Below are 25196 nucleotides of genomic sequence, written 5' to 3'. Positions count from 1 at the left end.
GGAATCTAGGTAAAAGGATCAGAGAGGAAAAACCTGACATAGTATTCATACAGGAAACAAAATGCTCAGTGGAGAGGATCCGCGAAAAACACAGCAAATGGGTAAATAGATATGAATACCTTGAAGTTAAGGCAAATAAATCTGTTGGTGGCATTCTCACTCTATGGGATCCACAGAAATTTGGTGTGATTGATGCGGAAGCATCCAGACATCACCTTTCTCTGATTTTCCAACTGGTGGGTGACAGACAATGTTACATGATCACCAATGTCTATGGTCCGCAACCAATGGAGGACAAACTTCGACTCCTCACAACACTAGAGGATATGAAGAAGAGATACCCAACTCTACCCTAGATTCTTGGTGGTGATTTTAACATAACAAAATCACTCATGGAGAAGAAAGGAGGAACTAGAATACTTGGTAGAGACTCAGTTGCCTTCCAGAACTTCATCACCAATATGAAATTGGTTGATATGGAAACAAGAAATGGAATCTTCACTTGGAATAACAAAAGAGGGGGCCCTACCCAAGTGGCCTCAAAATTGGACAGATTTATGGTTTCAGAGGAACTTCTTCTCAGGGGAAGCAGCATTACTGCACTCATACTACCTTTTGGGGGTTCAGATCACTAGCCTATACAATTGGAAGCTTCCCTTTTTGGCAAACCAAGGAACACCCCCTTTAGGTTTGAGAACGCTTGGCTCACACATTCAGATTTCCTCACGAACATTGAAAAATGGTGGAAGGAAGAGCTTCACCTTCAAGGTACAAAGATGTTTCTTCTTCACTGCAGACTCAAACACATTAAAGGCGGACTCAAAGAGTGGAATAAAAAGGAATTTGGTAACATCTTCAAAGATAAAGGAGAGGTGGAAAAGAAACTAAAGGAAATAAACCAGATTCTTATCACAGAAGGCTATATAGATGAAAGGAAAGAGATGGCAGAGTCACTCCAGCAGGAGTGGGACAGATGTCTTCAAGAGGAAATATTCTGGCGACAAAAATCCAGAGTACAATGGATTAAAGAAGGGGAGAGAAACACCAAATTCTTTCATAGATCCACCATAGCTCACAGAAACAACAATAGAATTGTGAAACTTACAAATCAGCACGGAATAGAGAGAAACACTCATGAAGAGATGGAAATGGTTCTACTCCAGCATTTTCAAAAAATTGTTGTGGAAACCTCGGAAGATAGATACCAGTTTATAGAAAAATTTACTCAGTACATCCCTAAATTGGTTACCAGAGAAGATAATTTCAATCTCAATAGACCAGTAACAGAGGAAGAAATTGAGGAAGTCGTGAACGAGATTCAAAATGGGAAAGCACCAGGCCCGGATGGCTTTAATGTGGAATTTTTCAAAACTTGTTGGAGGATAGTGAAACAGGACATCCTGGAGGTAGTGGAAGACTCTCGAAGATTTAAGAAAGTCTTAAAGGCGCTCAATGAGTCTTTCATAGCCTTAATCCCCAAACAGGATAAGGCCACCTCTCCATACAGATTTCAACCTGTATGATTATGCAATGTGATATACAAAATTATATCCGAAGTCATTTCCAACCATCTCAAACCTCTCCTCCCAACCCTAGTGTCAGAGGAGCAAACGGGCTATGTGGAAGGAAGACAAATTCTAGATAATATAATTCAAGCACATGGAATGGTTCATTCACTCATTGCCAACAAATAGGTAGGAATGATAATGCAACTAGACATAGCAAAGGCCTATGACAAACTTAGTTGGTCGTACATAAGAGCAATATTAAAAGCCTATGGCTTTGATTACAATTGGATTAAATGGGTTATGGCGCTAGTTACCACCGCCAGCTATTCAATTCTTCTCAATGGCTCTCCTTCCAGAACTTTCAAGCCTTCTAGAGGTCTCAGGCAAGGAGATCCTCTTTCTCCTTTCCTTTTCATTCTAATGATGGAAGGGTTAGGAAGAGCTATCAGAGCTGCTAAGGAGGAAGGGAGAATTCATGGGCTGAGACTCACTCACGAGGGGGGACACAGTGACACATCAGCAATTTGTGGATGATACTATGCTTCAAGGCACACCCACTATCAAGGAAGCCAAAGCATTCAAACAGATTCTGAGTGAGTTTGCTAGGGCAGCAGGCACAGAGGTAAGTCTCACTAAATCAAAGATTTTCTTTTTCAATACAGATATTTCAATTCAAAGAAATATTTCCAGAATTTTGGGCTTTCAAAGGGAGTCACTGCCTGTGAAGTACCTGGGAGTTCCTCTCACTAACAAACTACTTCACAAGGATATCTGGGAGCCTGTTCTTAACAAGCTAAAAGATAAGATCAGCAAATGGACAAATAGAGCACTGAATCTAGCAGGGAGACTGATTCTCACTAAGGTTGTCCTCCAAAGTATCCTTATCTATATGCTATCTGCCATTCCAGCACCAACCGGTGTAATTACTAATATAAGAAACATTCAGAGAGATTTTCTCTGGGGGAAAGGTGAAGAAAAGAAGAAATGGGCCCTTGTGGCATGGGACAGAGTATGCAAACCTAAGTCCCATGGTGGCTTGGGTCTTCATGACCTAGGAATTCTTAACAGAATTCTTGGTGCCAAAATCTGGTGGAGATGGCTGAAAGAAATACAAGCCCCCTAGGCAAAACTTTGGAAGCACAAATATGCTAGCGAATGGCAGGAGAAAAATCTTATCAGAATGACAGGACAAGTAAAAGGTTCTGCAATTTGGAACAGGGCATGGGAGAACAGGGCCCTAGTCCAAAACCACAGCTTCTGGGAGATCAGAAATGGAAACCTGGCTTGGTTCTGGGAGGATAATTGGCAGCAGGAGGACAATCTCCGAAGTGAAGAATTAGCAGACATTCACACCGATACCATCAACAAAGGACTAAAGTGGGTAAGTGACTATTGGGACCAATCAAGGAACAATGGAAAATGGAGAACATGGAAACTTCCATATTACAGTGGAATGGGCATGCTGCATACTCAAGCTATAGCCCTTCAAGGTCTTTTAGACAAGAGACAAATCTTGAACTCAAACTTGAACGATCAACTAATATGGGGAAAGAACAAGATAGATCTCTTCAACTTTAAGGAAGCCAAAAGAATAGATGCAGGGCTTAACCTTCCAAACACTGATAAGACGTGGAAAGAAATCTGGGAAAATCCTCATTGGATGAAAGTCAAACTATTCAAGTGGTTGGTTCAACAGGGCAAGATTCTAACATGGGATAACCTAAGAAAAAGAGGCTTTGTGGGCCCCTCAAGATGTCACTTATGTAGACAACAGGAAGAAACTACAAATCATCTACTGAATAGATGCACTTTCACTACAATACTTTGGAATTGGGTTGGAGAAGTCTTCGAGCAGACAGACAGAAATGTTAATGACATCACTACTACGTTGAAGAATTGGCGGAAAAAAATTTCAGATAATGAGATCATTAACTCCGCCTGGATGCTGACCCCAGGATTCATAATCTGGAATGTCTGGAAGGAGCGCAACAACAGGATTTTCAAGGAGAAATCAAGTCTGGTAAGCTGCATCCTTAAGCTAATCTTTAAACAACTCAAAGAGACTGTTCATATCCTAGGAGGTGTAGCTACTGGCAAACCCATCGGACAAAGAGAGGCCAGAATATTGGAGAAGTTAGAGCTCAAGGTTCATCCCCCTTAGGGTTCTATGCAGATTAACAAGAATACCTCAACAGATAAGTCTTCTTGGCAACCCCCTTCTCATGGATTTTTAAAATTTAACATAGACGGGGCTTCAAAAGGGAATCCGGGAGAAGCTGGTTATGGAGGGGTCTTGAGGGACGAGGAAGGAAACATACAAGTCATCTTCCACAGTTATCTAGGAAAAGCAACCAACAATATGGCTGAGCTCATGGCGATGGAATTATGCCTAGAAATAATGCTCAAGTACAACATTCACAATGTCATCATTGAGGCTGACTTGGAATTAGTCATTAACTCAATGAAGAGGATAAATGTTGGCGCTACTCCTGAGAAAATCTCAGAACACTGGCGGCTTCTGCAAGTCTACCAAAGAATCCAAGTGCACCTAAGAAGGCTGAGAACTCTTAGGTTGGTGCATGTTCGCAGGGAAGCCAACAAAGTGGCGGACTAGCTTGCAAATGAGGGGGTACGAAATAAGCATATCGACTTGTGTTGCTGGTGGGAGGAGATAACAGATGACAAGTTGAAGGAGGAATGCTCATCCAGGGCCATCAACGACCGACAGCAGCATCAGGAATTTTCCGAAACAGAGCCACAGAGACGGGGTCTCATTGATCTGGATTCATTATGAAATGTTACGACTTAAGTGAGGTCCTTTTTAGGATGCAAGTCTATGTCGGCCTCCTTAACCCAGGTAATAGCAAACCAGCAGTCTCAGAGGGCCGGCCGGAAGGCGGGATCTTCATCTTCCTTTGGCCCATGCGCCGGAATTCAGATTTTCTCGGCAAGCGCAAAACCCCAGCTTGTATTCCTGTGACAGCTTTACTGCCCTCGGGGTGGTTTCCGGTTTATCGCACGCTCATTAAGCCGGAAGCGGTTTTTCACAATCGGGAGCGATTCCACTCACCTCGCGACACGTGGCTAAGGGTGGAGGGGAGTGATTCCACTCACCTCGCTTTGTCCTCTTGCAACCAGGGATTGGGGTGTGCCTGTCATTTTGGTGAGCCTCACAGCTGAGGTTACCGTTTGTACACTATTTCTCCTTTTTAATTGAAGCAAAAAAAACATTATAAACTCTTACAATTTGGTTTTAAAAACTTTTAACTTTAACTTAAAAATTCCTTTTACAAATTTTGAAGATATTTAAATCCAATTAATAATTCTTTTTACAAATTTTGAAGAGTAATAACGTAGATTATTGAAAAGCCTAGCAAAACCATATTACAAGGCTATTTGGTCTCTCTTTGAATTGAGCAAACCTTGCCACAAAAAACTAATTAGCTTCCAAGAATAAACCTTGCATTAACAAGACCATCGTGTATTAAACTAATTAATCTTTATATTAACATGACCATCGTGTATTAAACTAATTAATGATAATGTTGACTTTCATTACTTCACATTACAAACTCGGAAAAAGTGACAGGCACGCTTGCCTTTATGTGTTAAACAAATAAATCAGGAGGTTGACTTTGCCTTTTATGGATTACTATTTACTGTGGTGAATAAATTTGATGTTTACATGTAAGGTATTCACGGTAGCTTTTATCAAACAAAGACCGGTGAGTTAAGCATGAAACATTGCATTGCTATAATAATATAGAGGGGTGAGTTATGGATTACTATTTACTGTGGTGAATAAATTTGATGTTTACATGTAAGGTATTCACGGTAGCTTTTATCAAACAAAGACCGGTGAGTTAAGCATGAAACATTGCATTGCTATAATAATATAGAGGGGTGAGTTAAGCATGAAACATTGCATTGGTATAATAATCTAGAAGGGATTGTAATTATTATTTAACAATTAATTTAAGGCGGGGACAAGTGAATAAATATTTTTTTAAGGAAATTTAAATGCAAAACTAATAAAGATAGATTTCTATTTTAATTTAGCGTTGGAGTTATACGTTTTAGATAATTTTAATTTAAAATAAGATTTTATTTTTATTTTTATGAGATTTGTAATTTTAGAGATTAATTTAAAGTTGAAGTTATATGTTTTAGATAATTTTGATTTAAAAATAGGATTTTTTTTCATTTTTATGTGATTCTTAATTTTAGAAATTAATGATCACTACATTCACAGATCCACATAAAAGAAAGATCAGTGATCACTACAATCACATATCCATCTAAAAAGATCACTTCATATAGACTCAACCACAAAACAAAACCCCATCAAAAATTTTTTTTCCTTTTTATAGTTATTTTTGTATCTATTTACAATTATTATTTTTCTTTCCAAATTGTATTTTTTCTCCTCCTTTTAAATTATAAATATATCTAACAAATATTCTCTCTTTTTACAATTTAATTTTAAAGACCTTTCACATTAAACTTAGTCATCTCTTTTTTACTATTTAATTGTAAAGGCCTTTAACTTTAAATTTAGTGAATTCTTGTTATAAATTTTAAATTTTATTAAACCAATTAAACTATGTATTAAACCAATTAATTCTTTGATTAACACCACCACTATACTAATTAATCATAAGGTTGACTTTTATTGTACAATACAAAAACGGAAGAAGTGACAGGTGAGATGCTGTCCTTCCTGCGTACTAGTGAATCAGAGTGTTGACTTTTATTGTACAGTACAAACTTGGAAGAAGTCACAGGTGAAACGAATGTCCTTCCTGTGATAAACTAGTTAATCAGAGTGGCCAAGGTGCCTTGGCCTTGGCCTTGATGGGGACCCCTCTCAAGGTACGGAGGTGAATCGAATTGATGTTTCCATGCAAGGATATTCACTGAACCTTTGAGAGCCGAGCAATCATGAAACGTTGTATTCACATATAATTTAATAATAAGTTTATATAAGGTGTTTTTTTTTTAATTATATTTTTATTATTTTTTATTATTTATAAAAAGTTATAAAATTATATATATATTTTTAATTATTTTTATTTGAAATAGATTAATGTTTAATTAAATATATATATATGAAATTTTTTTTAATATAGAGGAAAAAATCTATTTAATTATTTAAATGATGTATATCATTTTTCTGTTAAAGATATGATTATATTTTTAGAATTAGAAATAGAAAAAGTATTAGGGGTTAAATTTTGTCTATTTTTAATTTTTAATATATATCTATATATATATAGATTTTCTAATTTCCATTTTTCTAAAAATAAGTAGTCCAAATGATAAAGTTATTTTATTTTAATTATCACCAAAATTTTATAGAAGTTTATGTATAATTCTTAGAAATTTGAATATTTTTAAAAAATATTTTCAAACATTTTACATTTTACATATTAAGTACTAATTATTAGGGACTAGTAATATTTGCAAAGGTTTATTAAGGACTAGTAATATTTGCAAAGGTTTCTACATTTTAAAATAATTTTTCATCTTTAAAATTTTCTCTGGATAGAAAAAGAATGATCAAAATTACTTTGATTACATATAAAAAAACTTAGACAAGAGCATCACTTGTTTCCACCATTAATTCATGAAAATGAGGATCATAATTAAACTACCATTACTATTACTATTATTATCCAAGTACCATCTCCTATTTATTATTATTATGTAGGTACCACACTGCATTAGAATTCAAGTTTTGGATAAACCATTAGCCTTCATAGTTCTATCTGTGTACACCAGCTAAAGACTCAAACCTTTAACATTTTCCATGACAGAATTTAAAAGCACATTGTGACATCTTTGTTCATATTTTACCCGTTTGATCACAATCTAGGAATCACCAAACACCTTTAAACTCTTAATTATTTTTTCATTTTCTAGAAACAATACTAGTTTTATTGTCATCAATTCTACATAATTAGTTGACCCCTCCCCCAATCTTACCTTAAACTTAATGAAACGATATCCACAAAGAATAGGATTCCTCCCCCTCTACATAGAGCAATATCCCCTTGTGACACCTATAAAAAATAGCCCAAGAAATCTCATATCAACATGTTCTTGAACCCCTACCCTTATTGAGTTTCTTCCTTAACTTATGGGAAATGACTCAATATGTTGAGCCCTTTCACTACACACTTTATTGTAGGAATTTATTTTTCTTCAAAAATTGAAAGGCCCCTCCATATACTCATTGTTACTAATACTGGAAGAGCCTTAAAATTCTATGGTTTATGGATTCCTTGCCCAATTTCTCAATGACAAAATATTTTTCAATCCTATTAGTACCTCCATTTCTAGCCACACTTGTTTTGAGTGGCCACAATCCATGATCAAACAATCATTTGTCTCCTTACTAAATTTGCAAAAACACATCTCCCAAACTACAAGAATTGTAATTAACATTGAATAATTCTAGCTATTAGATTAAGAGAGTTAACAATTACACAAGCATTCATCTAAGAAAACTCAAATCAATAAAAATGGATTATATTTCATGGTTAAGAATTTATAAATAAATCTATATACTATTGTTTTGTTCCATTTCATGATTATAAATTTTTCATGATTAAGAATTTATAGCTAAAGCTATATACTATTACTTTGTTCCAAAAATAAGATTCGTTCATAATCAATAAGTTAAGATTATTTCATCCCCAAACTTCAAACAAAATTTATACTTTACAAACAAAATTTATTTTTTTATCTTTTTACAATTTTCATTTATTTTCGTAACTTATGATTTTTTTGCAATCTTGTAGTTACTCTAGTATACAATAAACATTCGTATTTTTTATAATTTAATTTTAAAAACTATTGGATTTAAACTTTCTCAATAATATATTTTACAAATTTTAAAATAATTTAATAATAACTTTATAAATAAAATATTTTACAAATTTAAAAATTATTTAAATATATATAAAATCAATAACAACATAATCCAGAAAGGCGTTACGAAACATATGACACTTCAATTAAAATTAAGGATGTCCGGAGAAAAACAAAGGGAGCAACATGTAAGATCATTCCAAAAAAAATGTAAGCGAATGAAGCTAACCACCCTCAACGATTAAACCTTGTATTAACAGGACCATCATGTCTTAAATTAATTAACCCTAGGATTGACATTTATACATATACATTTCACCATAGGGTTGACTATTATGCGTGTACATTTGAAAGTCGGAATGCTTGCCTTTTGTGTTAAATTAATTAATCAGAAGGTTGACTTTTATTTATGATAACAAAACATTTATCTTTCCAGGTCTATCTTAAGCTATGTCGATATAATCGATTAAATATTTTTTCATGGTGAATATTGATAAATAATATATTATTTTTTAAAATAAATACTTATAAAGGGAATTTAATTTGAATTGGTAATCATAAAAATATCTTATTAGAACATCTATTTACCATCATTCCAAAGTCTTATGTACAATAATATATTAAATATATATTTAAATATAATAGTGTATTCACCATCATTGCAAAGTCTTATAAACAATAATATATTAAATATTATATAAATAAATTATATATATTTAATTATAAATCTAAAATATATAACATTTAAATATAATAGTGTATTCACCATCATTCCAAAGTATTATGAACAATAATATATTAAATATTATATAGCTAAAATATATATATATATATATATATATATTAATATATGTCTAAAATATATAACATTTAAGTATAATAGTGTATATGTTATAATTTGTATGACATTTATAAACATCTTAACCGTTATTACTAATATGCATTCAATTTTACCAGTTTACTTTTAAAAATATAACAGTGACGGTGGATATGCATTGAATTTCAACGGTTTTCATTAAAAATAAATTTAATGAACTTAATTGAAATGTTCTTTTTATTTTTATGTAGACGATGCATGGTTGAGCAGGTCAGTTTGAAAAACTGTTTGGTTGCGGATATTGGAGGTCGGTTAGAAATCTAGAATGAGGGTGTCAGTTTGAAAACGGGGATCACATTATTTTTGGAGATACATTTGCACGTCATATTTGACTTGTTGACATGCATCGTTGGAATCCCACTCCTCCGCCGTCGGCAGGGCACATGGCCCTCGGCTGGCTTGCTTCATCATGGCCAGCGGGATTTATCATGGCAAGCGCGTGGACTTTTTCATTGGAAACAGAAACAGCCTGCAGCCTCCGATGCTATAAATCTGGATTGGCCCTTCAATTATCAGAAATCAGGGCATCTTCTAAGTTGTACATCCAAACTGATCATATTACAGGCGATCGTAAGACGAATTTGTGAAGGATCCTTCATATAGACAGGTTGGAGCTGATAATCCCAGAAGTTACAGGTCCCATAAAGTTCAAAGCTCCCCCCATCCCCACGGCCTGAAATTGGGTGGTTTATGTTAAAAAGAAAAGCGCAAGTATGGATCCAAAAGAGAGCACAGCGGTCGCTGAAATCCCTTCCTACTTCATATGCCCCATATCTATGCAGATAATGAGAGACCCCATTACTGTTTGCACTGGTATCACATATGATCGAGAAAGTATGGAGAAATGGGTCTATTCTTGCGGCAAGAACACATGCCCTGCAACAATGCAAGTAATGTCCAACTTCGATATGATTCCTAACCACACCCTCCGTCGCCTCATTCAAGGGTGGTGTCTCGTCAACAGTTCGAATGGTGTCCAGCGAATCCCCACGCCCAAGCCCCCAGTCGACCCGAATCAGGTCAATGAATTGCTTCGAGATTTTGAATCTTGCCCGCCTTTTCAAGTGGTTAATGGCTTGAAGAAACTCAGATCTCTGGCTGCTCAGAGCGAGGCAAACAGAAGGTGTATTGCTGCTTGTGGCGCGGCGTCTGCACTGATTTCAGTCATGGAAACCAATACTGTGGAAATGGAAAGCGGGGGCTACGATTGTGCCATGGCTTGCGAGGAGGCCTTGGGGATTCTGCAATCTCTTCCCATGACAGACGAGACTGCAGATTGCCTTACTATGTCCAAAACCCTGAAATCCATTTCATGGATTCTCAAGAGAGGCAGCTGCAATGCCAGACTCCATTCGGTCATGTTACTGAAGACGCTTTCTAGCAGTGGGCAGAACAGGCTGCAACAGCTCGTTGCGAATGCGGACGAAGATCTGATTGAAGGACTCCTTCAACTTGTGACAGAGGAGGTCTGCCCTCAAGCAACTGCTTCGTCTCTGGATGTTTTGATGGCCATCTGTTCTCCCTCAAGAAAGCACAAAATCAAGGCCATAGAGGCCGGAGCCATTTATGTGTTAATTGAATCACTTCCCGAATCGCGCGGATTACCTTGCGAGAAGTTGCTGCGTCTTCTGGACATTTTGTGTGAATGTGCAGAAGGAAGAGCCACAACAATTGATCACGCCATGGGCATAGCTTCCATCTCCAAGAAAATATTCAGAGTCTCACACGCTGCAACCGAGAAAGCGGTTCGAATACTGTGGTCGCTCTGCAAGTTCTCTCCGACTCCTCACCTTCTTAATGAAATGGAGCAGATTGGTGCCGTCTACAAATTGTGCATGCTTCTGCCGCTCGAATGCACACCAAAGACGAAACATAAGGCAAAGGAAATTCTCAGAGAGAACGGTAAGTATTGGAGGAACTCTGTTTGCGTTCCATCCCATCTGTTCACAGTCCATGGAGAACAATGAGCAATATTGTGTACAATGTATTATTAACTCTAGTATTGGCAGTTTTGTATAAATTCTCAGCGATTAGTTGATGAGAAGCAGTCATCCTATATCTGAGCGTAAGTACATTCCAGGTGTATTCTTGAAATATTCATTCTTATATCTAAGACTAAGACGTCCCATTTTAATCTCTTCTAAACAATTCAATGCAGCGACTCCCATTTATCTCTCATTTGTTTGTTATGATGTAATCAAAAAAGGATCCGGAAAAATTTTCTATCATTTCTTTTCTATGTTATTCAAGGGTTTTTTTTTCTAGCAACAATTTGATAGGATCTCTGGCTTCTTTGTTTTTCTTTTTTAGTACAAAAGCTCAAACAATTCGAGACCCAACTCATTATATCCTGACTTTGTTGGGGGCATGCGAAAAAACAGACCACTCTTATACCACAAATCTAAATTTATATGAAAAAAAGACAAATCCAGCAATCTTTGAGCTTTGAAGCCTGCAAAATTCACAGAAGAAAGCGCTGTTTGTTTTTTTAGTATTACCCTTTTTTATTCCAGTTTTAACCTATATTCAGAATTGTAATTATAGTTTCAGGGTGGTTTTATTACTGGAATTATTTAAAGCCACGCCGTGCATGTGGGGAGCTCTTGTAATTACAATTTGATGGAATCATTTACAGCCATGCAGTGCATGTGGGGAGCTCTTGTAATTACAATTCGATTGATTGTTTATTTGATATCACATTATCAACCCTCAGGATCTGAGAAATAGCTCTTCGAATTTTAATTCAATTAATGATTTGACTATGCTATTGATATCACTCTTCCTTTTCTTTTTTCTGGAGCTACGCTCAGGCTGGGCTGGTACGATCTTCCCACCAGTGTGTCAACCTTGAACCCCATTTGGAATAGTTTTTCTTAATGGGATCGAAGAAGGATCTGCTCACTACTGGGTTTATTGGGATGGAAAAAGATCTGCTCACTATTGCGTTTATTTGGATTTCTTTTTGGATAATTTAATCCTGCAAAGTTCTTATCCTCAATACCTACTGGGTTTATTTGGTTTTTTTTAAATAATTTAATTCCATACCATTCTTATAAAATATTTTTTTTATTAGGTTTAAGATTTTTTTAAATAATTTAATTCCATACCATTCTTATAAAATATTTTTTTTATTAGGTTTAAGATTTTTTTAAATAATTTAATTCCATACCATTCTTATAAAATATTTTTTTTATTAGATTTAAACCAATAATTTAATACAGACTAAACTCCACCCAAACAAATTAATCTATACCTCACTAATATACTTTTGATATCACATTATCATCACTAATTTTAGAAACAAATTTTCTTAAATATTATTTCATCCCTTCATTGCAAATAAGTTTATTTACCTAGCGAAACAATACAAATTTCTTGGTGAGCCCGGCAGTTAACTTTCCCTTACCATATGCAAGCTTGTAGTTGAGTCTTTGGTCAGCCGATCAAGGTGATAAAAAGCTGAGTTATTTCCTTTCTTAATTTTATTTAAAATTCCGTGTATAATGTTACACCAAAGTAAGTGATCACTATGTATTTGGATACGTGGAATTAAATGGTAAATGAAAAGTTTTACGGATAAAAAAAAATTGATATAGTTTTTTTAATAAAAATAATTTTTTTAAGATTATAGTTAAGTTATTTATTGGATACTTTAATTGGCAATTATTATGTTATAAAGTATTATGTAAATCATGAGATTCAAAAATTAAATTAACAAAATAAAAAGATTACAGATAAGTTAGATATTGTTGTATACATGTTATTGATATCAACTATGTTATTGTTATTCAAGGTAGATTAGAGAGCAAAAGAGGGTTACAACCACTATGCGAGTATAGCAAAGCATCAAATAGTCTAGCAAAGTGAATTCGAGAAGCTACAAACCGAGTAGAATGTGTTTGAACAATAGGAGGCCAAGTAAAATGGCGCAGGCACTAAATGAAACATTAGCAACCAAGATTCATCACCGTCAGCAAGATCAATGACTCTGATTAATATCAAGTGCACAACACATGCAAGGGTTAAAACATGCTTGTGCACACAATGGATCAAACGGAAAAGAAAACACAAGATCAACGATCCATACGACATTAGGTTCGCAATGTGCACAAAGGTTATGGACAACCATGCACATGATGGATCCAATGGTTGAGATTGCCTAGATCCAATGGCCCATATCCACATCGAGATCACAAATGTGTAGTAATTAATGCAAGGAATGCACCTAATCCAATATGCAGTGGAAGTGGTGTGACGTGGATCCATGTGGATGATAGGTGACGAAGATCATGACTTGGCAACAATGGAGGATGACACGTGGCGGGTGTTTTTGACATATTTGGAAAGTTAATTGGACCAATGGCACGTGGCAAGTTTGTATTGGCTACAACGGATAATGTGGCAAAGTGGGCCATATCGGGCCACAAGCTATCAAAGTTTGTGAATAGTTTGTAGATTCCTTCGACATTTGATAAGGTCCAGCTCCAGGTCACAACCCCTGGTCGTAAGGTGCTAAGTGATAGCGCCTGAGAGCTTCACGTCTCGAAACTTTGGTCTCAATACATTGGCATATCGATGTGTGACAATAAAGGAGTAAACCCAATCTATTGATATCTGTCAGGGAATAGTCAGTGACCATGGCGCTAGGTCATATGGAGGTAAAGGTGTAGCGCATAAGGGCCTTGGCCTCAGCATATCAATGAGTTGAAAAGGAACCACAACTAAAAACTCTCGATGTCCAATGTGTTAAGTTGTCAATTATATTGTGTAGTTAGGGTGAGCAATGAGCCCAACCTTAAGAGTTATCGATCTATCAGCTCATCAGCACGTTGGGAAAGAATTAAAGTGTAATCGCCCGAGTCCAATGTGTTCAATGTGTTTGCGTAGTGGTCACAGTGTGTTGTCATGTAAAGAGAGAATCTAAACTCGTGAGTCAGTGGCATTTTTCCATGGCATAACAGAGAGCAGGTATGAGGTTCTGGTATGTAAAGTTGTGGTCATGTACATGAGTGAATGCAAACGTACAAAGGCTACAACATTGGATGATGAGAAAGATACAGTCTACAGAGCATAAGAGGAAGATGTGGTGTGCGAAAGGAGATTCCTCACTATGTTGGCAAGTTGTGTAGGATAAGAGTCAGTCAAAGCACAATTCCATGTGTAAATATTGTGGGTTGATACCCATGGTAAAGGTAGGACTCCTGGAAGAGTTCATGTTTTATAAATACATGGTTACACAATTTTTGAAGTCGTTGATATTGTGTAGAAGTAAAAGAAGTGTAACTAAGATATCAAGACAATTGTGAAATGTTGAGTGAGAAAAGAGTATGAGTACAATGAAATATTTGTGAATGTGTAAGAGAAATATTAAGGGTGAAAGACGTAGCAAATACATTTGTTGTGACAGTAGAAATTGGTGTGAGTACAAAGGGAGCAAAGAAAGAGCAAAGTTGAGAACACATTACTTGCAACAAACAAGATACAAATCAAAGATCAAGAGGGGATTGGGGTTCCTTGTGGGTGGGTGCCTACAAAACTTTAGGGATTGGTATCTCCAGTGGATTGAAGCCAGCAAATTTGAAAGGAGATTAGTGTCTCCTAGAAGTGGGTGCTTGCAAACCATGTAACTGTAGGTTGGTTCCTACATCTATCTATAAAAAAATAAAAATAGATGTTTTGTGGTTTTCTCTCGTATGGGTTTCCACGTTAAATCTCTTGTGGTATATGTTTATCATTGTTGGCTAATTTTACAATAGAGGAAATATATAAGTGTTGAAGTGAAAATCTTAAGTAGTGTGAATTAATTGAATATTGATTCACCCCCCTCTTAGTATGCAACAATTGGTATCAGAGAAAGGTTTCTTAAATAACATCCTAACAGTTGGAAGTAAGATCCTTTAAGGAAAATGGTCAGTCAAGATGGTTCTACTTCACCTAAACCCCCTTTGTTCAATGGGACAAACTTTACTTTTTGGAAAGTTAGAATGAGAACCTATCCGGTACAAATATTTGGCAGATTGTGGTCGACAATTACAACTCAAATTCATCCCTTCCAACTGATGAAGTTAGTAAGAAGGCTTCCCTAGATAATGTTAAGTCAATGGATGTTATCCTATGTTGCCTTGCAGAGTAAAAATTAGTTAAAGTTATGCATTATGACATAGCGAAAGGAATGTGGGATAAGCTTCTAAGTAGTTATGAAGGAGATAACAAGGTGAAGTGTGCAAAACTTCAAACACATCGGGTACAATTTGAAAGTATGAGAATGAATGAGGATGAGAACATAGATAGTTGCTTTATCAAAGTAGATGAGGTTGTGAACATCATTAAATGGTTTGGCAAGAAGTTAGACGAAGTTGTTGTGGTACAAAAGGTGTTGAGACCTATTCCCTCTAAACTTGATGCAAAGGTCTCTACCATAGAAGAATTACATGATCTAGAAAAATTAACAATGGATGGGATTCATGGGATTCTCACTGCTTATGAAATGAGGACAAAGAATGCACAACCAAAACTAAAAGAAGCAGCCTTCAAAGCTTGAAATCAACCAAAAGGACATTGAGACCATGATTGCTACAGTCATTATTCACATGAAATAGAAGCCAATTTTGTGAGGAAGTTGAAAAGAGGCTCCGAGAAATATAAAGGTAAGTTACCATTTAAATGCTTCAATTGTGGTAAAATAGGTCATTTTGCAATTAAGTTTCCATATAAAGAAAACAATAAAGAAGAAAAGGGACAAGAAAAGAATTAGTGTAGGAGAAATACTAAAGGAAAATATATTAAAAAGAAGAGTTTTTACTCCAAAGAAGATAATATTTCATTAGAGGATGATGAAGACTGTGAATCTGGCCCTGAAGAAAATCAAGGTGAAAAAAAAATTGTGGCTCCTAAGAATCTTAATTCGGATCAAGAAAGGACTGATCTAGAAGATGAAGAATGTGAGGTAGAGTTAAATATGGAAGCAGAACTTCTACGTGCATCGGATGAGATAAACAGACTAAGAAGAAAGAATAAAAAGAAGAATTAATGGCTACAAGCCTATGAGTAGAAAGATAATGTTCTTGATGATGCAACAATTCTCTTGAAAACAAAGCTAGAAGAAGCTAAGAGAATAAGGGATGTCTTGATGAATCATATAAAAGAGAAAGAAGAGGATTGTGAAAGACTAGAAGCAAAGGTTATTTCTCTAAGGAAATATCTAGAGAGAAAAAAGGCCCAAATGGATCTGATTCCAAAGTTTGCTAAGGGATTTGAAAAATGAGATGACATCCTTAGCAATAAAAGATCTTCTACCATTGAAATGGGACTTGGATATAAAGAAACTCTCGGAATCAGTCAAAGGAGAATCAAACTATAACAAACCAAAACTAAAGGAAGCCAAAAGTTATGCTTATGTACTCAAAGGTCCAACGAATCAGTTTAATCAAGAAAGGAATGAAGTCAAAGGTTAACAGAAACATGATCAAACCAACCCCATGAATAAATGTGGAGAAAGTAACTAGCAGAAGCCCGAGCCTCCTCAAGTCTGCAAGAAAAGCAAGTCCAGAAGGTCAAAACCTCCAAGGAAATTCTTCACACCAAGGTACCTAGACCTCTTTTATGGCATTGTTTTTCATGTCATAATTTTGGTCATAAGACTATAAATGGTAGAGCATAGACATATATCAAGAATGTAACTATTAGATCTGGTCAGTTCTTAAATTCTATATCTAAAATTCCTTATGTGAATAGTGTTGGTAAGAACAATTCATTTTGTACTCTCTTGGATGAAATTGAGTGCTACATATGCAAAAAAAATTGGACATAAGGCAAATGAGTGTAGAAACAAAATGATTGGTCCCTATAAACATGACAAAGAAGAATTCACTAGAGTATGGAGGAAGAAGCCTAAGTATGTAGAAGAGTGTGGATTTTCTCTCTATACACAAAATCAAGGAAGCCAGTGGCTCATTGACAGTGGTTGTTTAAAGAACACAACAAGTGATAAAAGCAATTTTATAGACAAAACCAATTTTATATCTCTCAATGAAGACAGAGATGGTAATGTCACTTTTGGTAATAATGCATCAACAATAATAATGGGAAATGGGATATTAGTCTTGGAAAAGGGAAAGACCAAGGCTTAGAATGTGTTATATATAGATTGTCTTAAGCATAATCCTCTGCGTGTCATTCAGATGTGTGACCAAGGGCATGAAGTTATATTCAAGTCAAATTTTTATGTAGTAAAGGAGGAAAATACAGGAAAAAGTATAATGAAAGTAGTTAGGACTCCATGCATTGTCTATGTATTGGAGCATAGCAAAGAAAGTTGTCATATCGAAAAGGAAGATGAAAGTTGGTTATGAAATAAGCGGCTAGGACACTTCAGCTTTGATCATTTAGTAAAACTCAGTAAAAGGGAGTCATTAAGAAATTTTCCCTAAATCTCAAAACAACGTAACAACATTTGTAAGTCATGCTAATTCGTGAAGCAAAATAGAGTACAATTCAAAGCAAAGCAGCATTCCACAACAAGGCCTCTAGAACTCATTCATACATATATATGTGGTCCCAGTGGAAAATAGTCTCCACGAGGTGAGTGCTATTTCATGCTCTTAATTGATGATTTTACTAAGACGACCTAGGTTGATCTACTTAAATAAAAGTGTGAGGCATTTGAGAAAGTTAAAATATTTAAGGCACAAGTAGAGAATTATATGGAACTGAAGATAAAATTCTTGAGATTAGACCAAGGAGGAGAAATCACCTTAGAGGAATTTTATGGTTTTTGTGAAAACGTGGGATAAATAGGCAGTTCTCAGTTGCAAGGACCCCACAACAAAATGGTGTTGTTGAAAGGATTTACAAGCTAGTCCAAGAAATGGCCATGGAAATGTTGGATGAAGCAAAAGTGTCACATACCATTTGGGGAAAATTTGTCCAAACAATAGTCAATATTCGAAATAAGTCACATTTAAGAGCAAAAAGTAATAAAACTCCTTATGATTTATGGTATGGAAAACCGAATTTCATAAAGCATTTCAAATTTTTTGTGAGAAGATGTTATATTAAGAAAAACGAAGATAATCTTGGAAATTTTGACTCAAGGGCAAACAAAGGAATATTGCTTGGCTATTCTTCCAAAATCAAAGGATACAAATGTTACAATAAGTCTATGTAAGATCATTGAATGCATTGATGTAAGGATTGATGAGGTTTGAATACATAAATAACAACAGCAACCCCAAAATGTTCCAATTAGCTATCAACCTGAAGATGAAGAAAAAGATGAACAAGGAGAGTATGAGGATCATGAAGAAGAAGATGACAAAGCTTATCCACAACTTGCTAAAACTCCATCAAAGTATGTACAAAAACATCATCCTGAAAGTCAAATTTTAGGAAATAAAGAAGTAGGAGTTCATATAAGAAGAAAGTTTGTGGGATCCCCTAGCCATGCCAATTTTTTTTGTTTTCTATAATAGAACCTAAATAATTTGATCAAGCTAGTCAAGATCAACATTGGATTAAGGCCATGGATGAGGAAATAGATCAAATTCAAAAGAACCAAACTTGGAAGTTGGTACCAAGACCTAAGGATAAGAATGTGATAGGTACTAAGTGGGTTTTCAATAATAAACTAAATGAGGATGCTCAGATCACCAAGAACAAAGCAAGAATTTTCTGCGAAGATTATGCTCAAGTAGAAGGTGTGGATTTCAAGAAGACATTTGATCTAATTGCCAGACTTGAGGCAATCGAAATGTTCTTGGTTCTTGCATGTTATAAAAACTTCAAAGTATATCAAGTGGCAAAGAAGAATTCTATGTTGAACAGCTTGAATGTTTCCAATTGGGTAATAAAGCAAATCATGTGCGCAAGCTGAATAAGGCGTTGTATGGGCTTAAACAAGTTCCCAGAGCATGGTATCATAAACTTGATAAATACCTCCAACAATAAGGGTTCGAAATAGGCACAACAAATAGTAATCTTTACATAAATAAAATGATGATAACTTGTTGATTTTTGTGGTGTATGTCAATGACGTCATATTTAGGAGTAATGCTCATAAACAGAGTCAATTATTTGCATTTGTTATGCAAAATGAATTTCAAATGTCCATGCTTGGGTAACTATCATTTTTCCTTAGACTTTAGGTTCAAAAAATAGACAGGGGGATTTTTATCCCTTAAGCTAAGTATCTCAAAGAAATTTTAAGGATATTTGGTATGGAAGACTATAAACCTGTAAGTACAACCATGGTAACATGTTTTAAAATCAACAGGGATGATGAATCCCCATAAGTGAATCACCCTATGTATCATCTAATGATTGGTAGTCTATTTTATCTCATGCTACAAGACCAAATATCATGCATAGGGGAAATTTTAAGGATAGAAATTTATCTTAAAGTTTAGAAAACTTGGCGAATATTACTAGTCCCTAATATGCAAATTGAAAAATATTCAATTTCTTATGATTTTATATAGAATCTATAAAACTTTGGTTATTTTAAGGTAAAATAGTTTTTATACTATAAAATTTGGGTGAATCATTTAACAAAAATGGAAATTCACAAATCTTTTTTTTTAATCATGGAAAATTAGCCCACCTGCAAATATTAGCCCCAAAAAAATTTCCTAATCGTGCCAAAAAATGGACTATTAGGATAGTTTCAGTGAAACAGCAAGGAAACTCATCTCCAGGCAGAAAAGAGAATATTTAAATACTTGCAAGGGACACTGGATTTTGGTTTATGGTATTCCAAAGGCACAAACTTCACATTGAAAGATTATATTGATGTTGATTGGGCAGGTAGTGTTGATGATAAGAAAAGAACTAGTGGTGTTGCATTCTTCCTTAGTAGTTGTCTTCTATCATGGCTTAACAAGAAACATAGTTCTATTTCTTTATCGACTGTTCAACCAGAGTACATTGTTGTAGCCTCATGTTGTTCCCAAATTCTGTGGATGAACCCATATCTCAAGGATATTCAATAAGATTGTACTCAACCAGTACCTATACTATGTGATAACACCAATGCCATTAATTTGTCTAAAACTCTAGTCATGCATTCTAGAATGAAGCATATTTCAATTACGTATCACTTTCTCCACGAACAAGTAATGGATTAGATCTTTAGATTGGAGTATATGTCTACACAGGAGAAGGTTGTAGATATTTTTACCAAGCCTCTTCTTAGAGAACCATTTCAATATCTTAGATAGAGGTTGGGAGTGATCTCTCTCCCATATCATTAGACTTGTATGAATGTGCACTTGTAGCTCTTCATCCTATGTCCATCTTTCAACCGTGAGTTGCAACAAAAGAATAATGACCACAATTCATTTTTCAATTAGTGCATAGTACAGAGAAAAAGTTGATCCTTTAATAAGGCACAAGTTTAGGGGAATTCAAGGTGTATTTGAAGGCCCTACAAATGTTGTGAACAATAGTTGATCCAGTGGAAATTTGTTGATAGTCACATAAGGGGATTCCTAAACAGGGGGATACGCAAACATTCAGATAGAACATAGTCAAAAGCAACATAAGCACAGGGGGGTCAATCCCAAGTAGATTCATTCATTTTCCATTAATGTCAAAGGGGGAGAAGGGGTAGGTTGGTCAAGAGTGTGCAAGATGATAAGACCGCAAGTTGACGGGCATGTTTAGAAGACACGAGTTTCCACTAAGGAAAAGGGGGAGATTGTTGCACACATGTTGTCATTGATGTCAATTGTGTTATTGATGTTCAAGGAAGAACAATAGATCAAGCAGCAAAGTGTGACAACAGTAGAGGGTGAAAACCATCAAGAAATTATAGTAGAGCAACAGACGGTCTAACAGAGTGAGTTCAAGAAGATATAGACCAAGTAGTGTTAGAAATACCAAGAGGGGAGCCTGAATCATTATTTCATCCAATAATTAATTTTTCCAGTTTAAAATTTGTTACAATTACGAAGCACAAACCAACCTAGGATAGAAGAATTAAAAATCAAAAATAACTTGTATAATTTTAGCTCATATTACAATGATGAGGACACCAATCCTCCTTTACAAATCCAGGCTCCAACCTATCAAATAAGGACACAATCCTTTTGTACAAACCAAGGAACCAACCTAGTAATAGAATGAGCACATCGATCCTTTATATAAATTCATACGAATAAGTGAAGGATATCACGATGGGGTCTCTTTGCAATCAGAGTCCTAAAGGTCATAGATTGATGTAAAAATTCCTTTTGTTTCCCTCTGTAGTTAGGGTTTCTTCAGTCGAAGGCAGCCTCGCGATTTGGAATCTAGTGGTTGCATTAAGTAGGAGTCGATATGGAGGAGATGGTGGATTTTGGGTATTCCCAAAATGACTCTATTCTATTCTAGGTGGACGAATTTTCCATGTAGGGTTCTGCAGAGGCTCGGGAGACAATTGGCACCCCCCAAGGTTTCTCTGATTTTAGCACAGGTTGCGGCTTCATTTACGGTTGGAACCTCCCTTATCTCATTTGTCGAATATACAAATCAACAAGTATGGGGGGAGGTTATGTGATTTGAGCCTCTTGGAGTTCATGGGGATGAAAAATATGTGTACCTCATCAAATCTAGACAATTTTTTTCTCTTTCTTCTGGAGCTCTACACACAGGGTTTTTTCTGAGAGAAGGACTTTCATTTGAATAGCAGCAGATAGATGGGTTTCTAAAAGAAGGAGAATACACAACCCTAGCAGAGGGTTTGCAGGGTTCAATGCCATTCCTTTGGTTTCAATGTAGTGGTGGGTTAGATCTAAAATTTCCCTTCTCTGTTTGTTCTCATCCAGGTCTTCCTTAGACCACTGCTGGAGGTTTTAGCAATATTGTGTCTATCTCAATCAAGGGAGAAGCAAGTTGACCTGTGTCCGTGGAAGAGAAGGAGATATCCTTTGATCCTAAGGGAATTATGGCATAGGATAATGGGAAAATTAGTGGTGGTAAGAAAAGAAATAAGGTCTGATGTACAAAGGCCAAAGGAAATTATATGAAATTAGTTCTTGGGGAGGATGTGCAATTGGGGGAAGTTATGTCTATGGTGGAGAATATGGCATTTGGGCGTGCTAGAGGTCATAAGTTCTCAGAGGAGCTCCTCATTGAATGTATCAAGAAATATTGGGGCATCACGTTGGGCACAACCCCAAAGGTAATTCTTTTGGCTTGAGTATGGTTCATGGTTAGCTTTCATTCAGTCAAAGTTGTTTCATGGGTTCTTTTTTATGCGAGTTAGGAAAGGCTCGACTATGCCCCAATCTAGGTCATAATTCCAACACTGCCTCCTCAATTCATGGGGGCTTCACTCAATGAACCTCAGACATATCGCGTGCATTCGTGGCATATTAAACAATACCCTTAATTTGACTACATATTGGAAAATACCTCTAAAAAACACATTATTTAACCCCCTACCAATATGAAACCAATACACCTTCTTAATTTAAAATCCCCTACTTTCACTAGATATTGGAGGTATACATTTTTTCATTAACATTTTCTATACCCCTTTATATTTTTTCATTAACTTTAGGCTCCATTTTTTATACCTGCCAATATAAAAACCCTCTACCCCCTATATATCTCCCAATATATTATGTCATTTTTTCCCCAATAAATATCCGCCAATATGAACCCACGTGGTATGGTATTGCTCCCCCAGTGAAGCCCCCCATGCCTCAATTATGGTCCTTGGATGTGCTCATAGCTATTGGGAACAAATTGGGAGTCTTTCAGGAGTCTGATATGTCTTACAAATCCTCCAATAATATGACAGTGTCCAGGATTCTAGTTAACATAGACCCGAGGAAGGGTTTATTTGCTGATCTGGAACTATGCTACAAAGGTTACACACATTTTCAAATTCTAGACTATAAAGGAACCCCCTTTAGATGTAGGAGATGGCATTGTCATGGTCATGTTCTCAGGGATTTCCCTCTCCCCTATACAGGAAAAAAGGACGGGGGACTCCTCTCGCTAAGGGATCACAAGAGCAATATCAAGGAGAAAAAGAAGATAGTTTGGAGACACCCTCAGCACGAGCACCATAGTCTAAGCAAAAGTAGATAGTAGAGACAAATGTGAGAATAGTTGATCTGGAAGTCTCCCCTATTTCCAAATACAATCATGGTCCCTCAGAGGTGGATCCTACTTCTATTTTGGAAACTTCCTATATGGGTAACCTTTCTCCTCTACCTTCTGTGAATTATTTCATTAATATTTTATGTAGTTTGTCTATGGGGTCTGCTCCTTCCAAAATCCTTTATGCCCCTTTTCATCATCTCCTTCCCCCTCCTCTCTTTCTCACAATCCCTATCTATCTCCCCCTACTGTTCCTGTTTTCCCCTCCCCTAGAATCTCAGTGGTTTCAAATATGTTGGAATCCTTGGGTACACACGCATTATAATCTGATGCCCCGTTGATCGAAAGGTTTTCCCTCTCTTAGAGTTGGGGGCCTAGGTCATGTATCTCAAAAATAGATCAGGGGACATCTAAGGGGTAGGTAATATCATATATCCAAAGATAAGATGAAATCTCACCAAGATATTGCATATGGTAGGAAAAGATCCATAGAAGGGGCGTTTAGAGCAATGCAAGCCCCTGAAAATTTTCCCTCGTGACTATTATCTCCTTCAACTACAGGGGTTTGGCTAGCCTGTCCAAAAAATCATCCTTGCATAGATTGATTCAAGTACAATCCTTGGATATTATTCTTATGTAGAAAACCTTGGGTAATCAAGATAGAATCTCTCAGGCCCTCGCTTCACTCCTTCTGGATTGAATCTTTTTTGCTTCTTATGCGATGGGTCACTCTGGAGGTTTAGCTCTTGGTATAAACAACAAATCCACCAAATTTATCAACTCTTCTCGTGTTGAGTCGGTCTTGGGGGTGGATATATTCTCGTCTGAGTTGGGAATGGAGTTTATGGTTGCCAATATATATGGCCCTTTCTAAGATAGGGTCCCATCTTGGGATCAACTAATGGGAAAATTTTGTATGCAAACATATAACTTGGTGGTTGGGGGGAATATCAACTTATCTTTAGGGGCTATTGAAGTCTGGGGTTCACATGCTCATATGGACCCCCTTACAGATTACTTTTCCCACCTCCTGGTAGTCCTTAAATTGGTATATGTGGATGTGGTCAAGAATAAACCCTCTTGGAGAAATCGACGTACTAGGGAAGCAGCGATAGCTAAATGCCTAGATCAATTCCTTATGGAAGAACCTATGATGGAAAAGGTCCCTTTATTTCATTAGTGGATCAGATCGAGAGGCAAATATGATCACTTTCCTATCATGTTAGAACTGAAAGGGGGGCCCTGATAACTTGTCATCCCTTTAAAATTTAACTCTACTTGGTTAAAAGAAGAGACCTTTCAAAATATGGTCTCAAATATCTAGACCCCATATAGCCCTAATCTAGGCTCATCTATTACATAACAGTTTGCTCAAAACCTCAATAGGGTAAAAAAAATACTATCCAGTGGTCTATTCAAAAGAAACTGAAGGACGAAGAAACTCTTAAAGCAGTGGAGGAAGAGAAGGGGAGACTGGAGTCCCCCAAAGGGGGTGGTTATGAATTTGAATAGTCCAAACAAATATTTCTCCCACTCGAAGCTACTAGAAGGAAACTCATGGAAGATAAGGAAGAGCTATGGAGACAAAAAAGTAGAGCGAATTGGATAAATAGTGGAGACAAAAAAGTAGAGCGAATTGGATAAAGAGTGGAGACAAAAACACTAAATTTTTCCAAAATTATGCCAAGGGAAGGAATGCTAGAAGCATTATCTAGTCTCTAAATGCTCTAGATGGGAGTATAGCCAAAACATTTGAAGAGTTGGTTTCCCTAGGATAAATTCATTTTAATAATTTGTTAAGGCACTTATGGATCCATCCATCACAGAAGTGATCTCTCTGGCCCAGGTTTTCC

At 36.1% G+C, this 25196-nt stretch overlaps 1 protein-coding gene and 1 pseudogene across 1 annotated transcript; both read left to right on the top strand.

Annotated features, from left to right (window-relative positions):
• The first annotated feature begins 9795 nt into the window (after positions 1-9795).
• LOC149219437 (E3 ubiquitin-protein ligase PUB23 pseudogene) lies at positions 9796-11380 on the top strand (annotated as a pseudogene).
• Positions 11381-15406: 4026 nt separating this feature from the next.
• Positions 15407-15799, top strand: LOC149219436 (uncharacterized). Its single transcript, XM_089386820.1, has one exon. It carries the CDS (start codon positions 15407-15409, stop codon positions 15797-15799), a length of 393 nt encoding a protein of 130 aa, XP_089242946.1.
• Positions 15800-25196: the final 9397 nt, after the last annotated feature.

The sequence above is a fragment of the Pinus tabuliformis genome, chromosome Q (assembly GCF_031772625.1).
Source record: "Pinus tabuliformis cultivar Carrire ecotype Pingquan chromosome Q, CPIR1, whole genome shotgun sequence".
In the NCBI taxonomy this organism is placed as follows: domain Eukaryota; kingdom Viridiplantae; phylum Streptophyta; class Pinopsida; order Pinales; family Pinaceae; genus Pinus; species Pinus tabuliformis.
The sequence above is the reverse complement of the archived record's forward strand: the minus strand, read 5'-3'. Positions and strand labels throughout refer to the sequence as shown.